Here is a 9,943-nt window from a genome sequence, read left to right as displayed (position 1 = left end):
AGGAGCATGAGATTAGAAAGAAGATGCATTCAAGATTACCATTAAACATAATTAGAACATGCAACATATTTAGGGTTCCTAATCAAATGGAGGAGGATTCAAATGTGATGTGAAAAGGATTCAATCTAGAAATGATAGCTCATCCATATGATTGGAAAAGGAAAGAGGTTATAGATCTGGAAGCTCTTTCAAAGCCAATCTTGGATTTTACAAAGTGGTGGATTGAGCGTAAGTTAAAAATTTTTTTTGCACTAACCAATGGATTTACATATAGGTTGTTTGGTCATCGACCACTTAGGGATGAAAGATTGGGACAAATATCTAAAGGGACTATTGAATAAAGAGGAACTCCATCAGAGGATGTAGGAACCAAGAAAGGGAAAGAGGTATCTCGAGAAAAGTATCCTAGGATTAAGGAAGCCATCCAAGAGCCTCAAAATAAGAAGTAGAAACATGAAAATTCTCCCTCTTCTCTAAGTCACACTCCTAGTGCTCAAGAGATAGAAACATTTGAAAGGCAAGAGTAGAGACAAGCATAAAGAGATTTGAGTGAGAAGAAAATTTGGATAGGCCAATACATGATAGACTAAGTATAAATGCCTATGAAAAATCCATGCAAGAAAGAGGGAGAGATCAAGATATCACTATAGAGGAAAGTGTTGCTACAATCTTAGAGCAAGAAATGATGAAGGTTGGAGATGGTCCATTAGAGGAAGAGGCTCCTGTAGTAGCAATACATCTTCTAAATGTTGAATTCGTAGTTCCTAAAGTAACAGTGGATAGTCCAGGAGGTGAATAGGAGATTGACATTTGAGCAATCCAAAGGAAAGAGCAATTAGTGATTCCAAGTGACCAAAGTATACCCATTCTAGAATGGTTGAGGCAATGAATTTAGATGAGTCAAAAAAATGAGGTTGATCTGGCAATTGAGTTACAAGAAATTTTGGACCAAGCAAACCGATCAGAAGAGCAAGGGAAAGCAAGAAGATATACTAAAGTTGTTAGAAGATAATCTTGGTCTAGAATCTTGCAGATTGCAACTCCTACAGTTGACAAGAGAAAAAATCAAATTGCTCTAGATGAATACTATTATACATAAATAAATATTGGTTGTTCCTCCTAGAAGAAAATATTAGAAGAATTTTATGACTCTACATAGGCTTTGAAGGATAGATTGAAGAAGGTGAAAGAAGGGTACAACAAAAAGAAAACATAAATTAGGGCCTTATGTTAGTACATCAATGGCTTGCCTCATCCATTAAGAGAGGAAGGTCCATCATTCGTCCCTTCTATGGGTGTTTCCAATAAAGTGGTAGATGTCATTGACAGGATCAAGTGGACTGCTCAAGGTGCAAAGGTCTAGCTTGAAGGAATTTAGGAGGAAACCTTCAAACATGCAGAAGAATTAGTACAAGTGCTTAGTAAGGCATTAGCTGCACTCTCTAGGATCCAGTGCATTGAGGAATCATGGGAAGATGAACATATTTACCAAGATGAGTGATTTCTGACATTCAAAATATGATGGAGACCCAAAAACAAACATTAATCAATAGTCAAGTTATCAGCAAGGGTGATGTCTATGATTTTCTTCAATGGCACACTATAGTGATCATAGCTAAGGAAATGTTTGAGAGCTTCACCAAAGAATCCACTCGATGGAAGAGGATTCTTGACAACATCAAAAAGGGGATATCCAATACAGTTTCATTCTTGTTATCATAGAGATTGGTGGAAGAAGAAATGACAACTGATAATTTGAAAGTCAAGTTAGAGGAACTCTTTCGACTAAATGTCTATGAAAGAGATGATTTTGAGAACTTCTCCATCTTCTCAAATACAATGCACACTACTCAAGACTTGCTACCAGATTGGGAGGAAATCTTGGGAAAAGCAAAAAGAGCAATTACAATTCTAGAATTCAAGCAAGAATTTGCACCAAGCATTAGTACATAGGAGTTGGAAATAGTGTTGGATCGATTTCATGCCTTCAAGTGGGGGAATCAAGGATGAATACTTTAATGCATATTAGGTGTTTTTAGTGGTCATTTATTGCACCTTGCTCCCTTCCTAAACTAGCATGCATAGTGGGAATTTATTACCCACTGTAGTAGTGGATTCCTTGTTGCATTAATGTAGATTCTTTTTCTTTTAGCTAACCCTAATTAGGGATGATGTGGCATGATCTTGGCCATTGATTATTGCAATCATCTGAGCTGCCTATTGTAATCGAGGACCTATATAAAGGCCTCATTTCTCATTTGTAAGGAGGATTTTTATGAGATTGTTGCTATGAGCTACTAAGATAATAAAGTTTTCATTGAAGCTTGGTGAATACTTGATGTGTCTAAATGATTGCTTGTTCTCTTAAATTCCCTCAATGATGAACTCCTTTGGTTCATACTTTTGAAGATTGTAGTGATTCTAATTCATTGTGAAAATTAGCTTGAACCCATTTCATGCATATGTTTAACTTCTATAATTCATATACATTGTTCTTTATGATGGTGCATGTGGTGGTATGCAAATCTTTGGCATAACCCTTGAAGATTGCACCAGTTCACACATATTTGTAGTATAACTTGGTGAAGCAAAGCTTAGTAAATTGAGGAATTTATCCACTAGAGTACCATTTATTGTCATCACTACCCTTAGGATTAGAATAGAATTCCTGAACCCTATCCTATTTAATTCTTGTATATTTTGTGAAAACTCCAAAAAGTACTTCATTGCAAAACCTTAAGATAGCTCCCACATCTAGTATGGCTTAAAATGAATCTGAATAAACACCTAAGGCCTCTTGTGATCATCAGAAAATCACATCAACCACTGATCTTATCCATAGTCAAGACTTGGCATTAAAGGAACCTTGAAGTCATCGTATGATCTTCTAGCAATCTTAGCATACATGAGACTTTATTCTAGAGAGGATAAGATATTTTGGTATTTTGTTCTACTGTTTGGTGGGTCATTAAACACACATCAAGAAGTCCCTCAAATATTATCAATCTATGTGAACTAGACATGCTTGTGAAGCATAAATTTGGTACTAACCACAAATGGGAACAAAATACGATACCTCAACACTTACATGAAATTACAACACAATTCATCAATATACAAAAGACATGTGACCAAGATAAGACCATGATGTCAAACTCTAAAATTCCATGCTATACACTAGCAGAAAAGCAAGAGTCATCACTAAGAAAAATGACAGACCATAACAAAGGCTCTTCTACAAGGCCATTTTACATTATCATTCAAGGAACATATGGAACAGGAAAATTGTACTTAATTGAGTGCATAAGAAATGTGCTCGACAGTAAGATACTACATCAAAAAAGTCATCTTCTTGCACTAGCTCCCACAGGGATCACTATATTCAACATACATGCAACAACTATACATTTAGTGCTTACGATTCCTATTAAAGAAATGCAACTACTACATAGACAAGCATTCTTTTTTATGAAATGAGCTTCATAGGACAAAATTTGCTACTAAAAATAGGCAGTAGACTACATCAAGTGTTTTTGCAAAATCAACACCTGTTATGGTGGTGTCTCCATGATCTTGGTAGGCGACCTCACATGGTTAACACTTGATATGGACAAGCCTATCCACACATCTCAATCGTGTGCTATGACATTGTGGGATCAATTCACAATAGTTATCACCCTACAAACAATTTTTTGACAACATGGTGAAAATACAACACAAACACAATTTTGTAATTTATAGAATATATGAAATGCATAGCCACACCAAAAAGAATGGCAACTCTTGATGACTCACATAGACAAACATGTCAAATCAAATGAGAAGGAGGAATTTAATAACTCAATGAACCTATTTGTTAACAATGATTTGATGAAGTGACATAATAGAAAAATGTTGAAACTATTAAATTGTCCAATTGTGATTAGTACAAGGCCAATACCGGTAGCTCAATAGACAATGCAGTTGAAGATGAACAACTTAAAAAACAGGCACTTTTTTGCAAAGGGCAGTGCATCATGCTCAAAATGAACATATGGACAGAAGCAGGGCTTATAAATGGAGCCCTTGATGAAGTGATTGACATTGTTTACAACAAGCTTCTAGACCACCTACTGTTCCAATGTATATTGTAGCGAGGATTGAAAATCACAAAGGGTCATCATGGAACCAAAATGACCCAACTTTTGTACCAATAGTTCCTATATCCCTTAGAAGTTGAAGGAAATACTGCTCACAATGGCATGGGCAATAACCATACACAAATCCCAGGGATTGCCACTAAATAAAGCTTGACATTGGCTGAATAGAGAGGCAAGGTTTGACATTCACCTCCATATCCAAAATGAAATTGTTGAGCAAACTTCACATCCAACCGATGTTCACCTTCAAGAGATACTCTAAAATACAAAATAACCTATACACAATTATGAGGAAAAAAGAGGAAGCATGGTTGCAACAACTCTCTTTATAATGGATTAAGGCACAAAACTCTTCCCTATGTCTACCACACGTCACACAACTAATAATTTCTCTAGATATTTCTTAGTGACTAAAATGTTTTTTCTTCTATTGCGTGACAAGTTTTGAGGATGTATCATACACTATAAGGCATATGCACCACCTGGCATCATGCCCTAAATAGATTATGTCTTATGGAAGGTGATGATTGGAGGAAATGCACAAATTCAAAACTTGTAGACAATGAATACTCAAACTGCAAGTAACTGGAAAAAGGTACTCAACAAGGTTGAGTTGTTCTAAAGACCAAATTAACATTGTACTTACTCGGTATTTAATCATAAGCTACTTTTAAATTTAATGCTAAGAATCCATCTATGAGACTTGTAATTTGGTGGTTTCATTCCTCAAAGTTACGTGTATTCTTGACATGCTCACTTCAAAATGAACATGTTCAAGCTGCCCTACTATGATGTAGCATTCACTTTCCTTATTTCTCCTTTATGACAAAACATAGAATATATATTACTGTTGGCACAACCATTGCACCTCTTTTAATTCAAGAGTTAGTTTTAATTGTTGTGGAGAATTTTAATACAACCAATAAGAGGAGACTTATAGTTTAAACTGAGATTGGACATCTTATAGTTTAAACCGAGATTGGACATGTGAACTTCAATTTGAATGAAATTCATTAAATTATTTTGGTTGTCTTTCATAATGAATTGAGGTTTCCAAGTGATACTTTTAGAGCTGGATGAAATTGAGGTTTCCAAGTGGTACTTTTAGAGTTTTGACCGAGTTATGTTTAGTCAGATTATGAAGAGTTCCCCAATTTGGCTTGGTTTTTCGATGTAGATAAAATTTCTTTTGAAGAGAGGAGCGACCGTCAAATTCCAAGCCTCGTGTCGACTGACCAGCATTAGATAAAGTCTGGTTTGAGTAACTTTGGAGTGTTGTGTTATCCAGAAGAACACACTCAATTCTTAACGTGTAAGATGAAGTAATGCAGATTCATTGAACAACAACCGAGAATTGAATAAAAACTAGTTTTCACACGTCATTGTATGTGAGGGAATTATCTCCACGATCGACTTTTATTCATACTTTCCCGTTTGAGGATTCGGTATTCAAATTCTCATTAAGAAAACGACTTCATTTGAATTTTATCAGCGTTCATGAAGAGAACAGACAAATTTTGGTATGCTAGTAGTCTCATTCATGCAGGCATGGACAATTTGTACCTAAAAATGGTTTTAATTTTCTCACCTCATTCAAAACAGAAACCAGTTTGAAGATGAGGGGTTTCTGTCAACAGGGTCGCCTGAAAGAGGTTCTGAGTATTTTAGATATGCAAGACATTACAAATGCTTCTCTCCTGCAGGTTTGCATTCACAGGAAGGAAACATTGCAGGCGAAAAGAATCCATGTTCAGAGTCGTCAAAAGGGTATCGCAATAGACAAGCTTGTGGAAAACACCCTGTTAAAAATGTACGTCAAGTGCGTAAACTTGGCAGACGCCCGCAAGGTGTTTGACAGAATGTCTGAACGAGATGTGTGCTCTTGGACTCTGATTATTGCAGCTTATGCAAAGCACGGCCCTGCTGAAGAGGCACTCATTCTGTTCCGCGAAATGCAAGACGTTGAAGCCGATCAGTTAGTTTTTTCAAGTGTTGTTTCGGCTTGTGCCAAATTGGCATTTAATGAACAGGGTATGGAACTCCACCGATTAATTTTAACAAAGGGATTTCAGTCTCATGTTTCTTTAGCCAATGCCCTTATTGATATGTATGCGAAATGTGGAAATGTAGAGAAAGCACAGAAACTGTTTAACGAAATACCCGAGAGGGATGTTATTACGTGGACGACGTTAGTAGCAGGATACACGCACAGTGGACTTGTTCACGAGGCTTTAGATCTCTTTGAGCGAATGCCTCATCGAGACATCGTGTCCTGGAATGCTATGATTGTGGGCTTTGCGCAGAATGGGTTTGTTGATGAGGCCATGAAACTGTTTAACAAAATGCCTCAATCAAATGTCGTCTCATGGAATGCGATGATAACGGGATTTGCACAGAGAGGACTTGTTGATGAAGCCTTGAAACTCTTTCAGGAAATGCCTCAAAGAGATGTAGTTTCATGGAATGCCATGCTTGCTGGATTTGCGCAAAATGGATTTGTCGATGAAGCCCTTAAACTCTTTCGGGAAATGCCTAGGCCAAATTTGGTTTCGTGGAATGCGATGATTGCAGGGTTTGGACAGAATGGGCATATTGAGGAAACCCTAATGGTTTTTAGAGAAATGGAATTGGCAGGCATGATGCCGAACTCAAAAACTTTTGCCAGTGTTCTTCCTGCATGTGCTAAGTTTGGAGCTTTGGAACAGGGTAAGGAGATCCATGAAAAGATAATTAGAGGTGGATTTCAGTCTCATGTCTATGTGACGACTGCCCTTGTAGATATGTATGCGCGGTGTGGGAATATCGAGAAAGCGCGCGAATTATTTAACAGAATGCATCCTAGGCCAATTGTTTCATGGAATGCAATGATTGGAGGATATGCAATGAATGGTGATGCAAAGGAAGTCCTTCAACTCTTCGAAGAGATGAAATATTCTGGTATGATCCCAGATCATATCACATTAGTTTGTGTTCTGTCTGCATGCAGCCATGCTGGTATGGTAGATCAGGGCTATCAACATTTCAATTGCATGAGAAAACAGTATAACACTGTTCCTAGAACAGAGCACTATGTATGCATGGTTGATCTTCTTGGCCGAGCTGGGCGTCTGGATGAAGCAAAGGACATCATTACCAAAATGCCATTTAAACCTGCCGCCGTCATCTGGATTTGTTTGCTCGGTGCCTGTAGAATGCATACGAATGTGGAGCTCGGAGAATATGCGGCAGAGCACATTTTTGAGTTGGAACCTGAAAACACTGCTCCATACGTGCTCCTCTCAAACATTTATGCTGCTACTGGTAGGTGGAGTGACATTGAGAAAGTACGGAAAAAGATGAGAGGAAGAGATATGAAAAAGAAACCTGGATGCAGTTGGGTTGAAGTAAATAAACATGTGCATGCATTCCTTGGAGGCAGTGATCAAATTTGAGTAGATGGCGCAAGTTTCAATCTTGAAGTTTATAAGTAATGGAATGGTAAACGCAATTCCACCCTTTACTTTCTGCGTGTCGATAATAAAAGTTTATACTTACATGGATAAATGAACAAAGTGGGTGATTTTTGTTGAATTTCGTTATTGTATACATACAAATACATTAAATTCTTTAATGTCGTGACATGGTATGAGTCCATCAAAAATTTAAACGGGACATCAAGGCTTTCACTACTAACTAAAGTAACACCCATGCTACTAATGGTTACAGAAGGATCAGATTCTAGAATCATGATGGGCATATGTTTGCACAGCTTTTTCTCAGCTTGGTTCTACTCAATAGTAGCAGTTCAGATATTTCAGTTGCTAAATCTTATAAATTTTGTTGGTATACTTGTGAACATTAAGAAATATCAGTGGAGACTCGGAGTTACTTATGAACATTAAGAAATATCAGTGGGGACTCGGAGTTACTTATCTTCTTTTGTTGGGTTTTCAGGGAAGGTTATGAAAAACAACAATGTATAGATTAAATGATACGCTTGGGAGCCAATTGACTCCAGCAAACATGTGACGTGTTATGGAAATTCTGAATATAAAATTTCTCATCTGGAACAGTCACTATGACTAAGATACCTGTAGTCTGGTATCTGCATATCAGTTTATTGTTGGAGAGCAATATTACACATCAAAGCTTGATTCTTAAGTTCAAAGTGTTAAATAGTCAAAAATAATTTATTTTTCTAAGCTTAATTTCTTACAAAAGAACAAAATGATCAATTATAGAGAAGAATACCTACATAAAATCAGTTATAGACTTGGAAACGAATCATAGAACCAAATTACCAATATAGAGGTAGAGGAAAAAATTACCATTGCGTTTTGCAAGGGGAGTAGACAAACTTGTTGAGATCGTCAGTGTAACCCTTATCAACACAATCACAAAGTCTAGTATTATTAGTCGATAGACTTTACTTGTGAGGTTGCTCTCGTACAACCGACTCAAATACCTGTCTTATGTGGAAAACTACGATTTTAGTAGCTTTCATTTTGTTTCTGTAGTTTTGGTTTTTAATTAATCATCTCTCGTGATTCAATTGCACCTCTGACGGCCGCATAGTGATCGAAATTTGCCACCTCTGAAAATTTCCCTTTAGATGTGCGGATGCAAAATCTTTCATTGATGAAAAGTTGGTGGGCAAGATCAACATGAAGGAGCTTTCCTGTCATTTGTGGAGGGTACGCATCAAGAAACCGTTTGAGTAGCTTCTCTTGTAGACTCAACCAAATTAAGTAATTCATGATTTTTCGTAACACTTGGGCACCATTGTAGCCACCAAATTTTGTATCCTAGCCATTTATTTCTGCATCTTTAGTGTCATGACCGCTAGTTATTGTCTAGTGCCAAGCAGAAAGAAGCTACACATATGGTCAGTCCCTACATCTGAGAGGCGATCTTCAGCCATAATCTCCTTTCCCTTCGTGCCCAATCCAATATCTTCATCCCGAACTTCATCACTTCCAACACAGAGCTCCACCCGTAGTGCTTTCGAACCCTCCTAACGAAGGATGGCAAAGAATATGTTGCCATGGGGCCCACTCGCACCACACCATCCCCCTCCCTCGTCCGCTCCCTGATCCCTTTCGGCTGTAACACCCTCACTCTCTCTTTCATTGATGACGTGGATTCTTTGTTCTCGCAGCAAGGAGAGTGAAGAACCCATAGAAATGGGACATCGTTGCTCTCCAACCCCTTTGCCAGCTCCATAACCTACTCCTTGGACAGAAAGCACTCGCTACTGAACGACACTGCCTTACAAGCATAAACTTACACGCCTCCATGGATTTGAAGAAACGATCAAATCTTCTCCACAAATTGCACCCGGGCAAGATTTAGCTCACTTCAAATCATTTGAAAGCTATAACAGACAATGGATAACTTGGCAGGGCAACTAGGAGATCTTCTACACTGGTTTGTCATTCGGTAGCAAGTATTTTCTGTCCAAGGAGCAACTTATGGTGTTGGCAGAGGGGCTGGAGAGCAATGGTGTCCCATTTCTATGGGTTCCTCACTCTCCTTGCTATGAGAGCGAAGAATCCACATCATCGGCGGAAGAGAGAGTGAGGGTGTTACTATCGAAAGGGTTCAGGGAGTGGATGAGGGAGAGGGGGTGGTGTGGTGCGAGTGGGCCCTGTAGCATCAGATTCTTTGCCATCCTTCATCAGGAAGGTTCGTGAGCCACTACGGGTGGAGCTTTGTGTTGGAAGTGATGAAGTTTTGGATGAAGATATTGGATTGAGCATGAAGGGAAAGGAGATTATGGCCCAAGATTGCCTCTCAGATGCAAGGGCAAGGACTGACGATATGGG

At 38.2% G+C, this 9,943-nt stretch overlaps 1 protein-coding gene across 2 annotated transcripts; it reads left to right on the top strand.

The window, feature by feature from the left end:
* Positions 1 to 5,364: 5,364 nt before the first annotated feature.
* On the top strand, positions 5,365 to 8,142 carry LOC149533516 (pentatricopeptide repeat-containing protein At2g13600-like). Of its 2 annotated transcripts, XM_089806835.1 has the most exons (2): positions 5,365 to 6,170; positions 6,270 to 8,142. In XM_089806835.1, exons 1-2 carry the CDS (start codon positions 5,756 to 5,758, stop codon positions 7,568 to 7,570), a joined length of 1,716 nt encoding a protein of 571 aa, XP_089662961.1. In that variant the 5' UTR covers positions 5,365 to 5,755; the 3' UTR covers positions 7,571 to 8,142. The 2 variants fall into 2 exon arrangements, with proteins under 2 accessions (XP_089662961.1, XP_089662960.1); XM_089806834.1 differs by having other exon boundaries at positions 5,367 to 8,142.
* Positions 8,143 to 9,943: the final 1,801 nt, after the last annotated feature.

Source organism: Cupressus sempervirens, chromosome 10, assembly GCF_028749045.1.
Source record: "Cupressus sempervirens isolate cs-2001-9-10 chromosome 10, ASM2874904v1, whole genome shotgun sequence".
Taxonomy (NCBI): Eukaryota; Viridiplantae; Streptophyta; class Pinopsida; order Cupressales; family Cupressaceae; genus Cupressus; species Cupressus sempervirens.
This window is presented reverse-complemented; position numbering and strand designations above follow the sequence as displayed.

Coding starts and splice junctions, on each gene's coding strand:
- LOC149533516 (XM_089806834.1), top strand. CDS start 5,756: ATGAGGGGTTTCTGTCAACAGGGTCGCCTGAAAGAGGTTCTGAGTATT.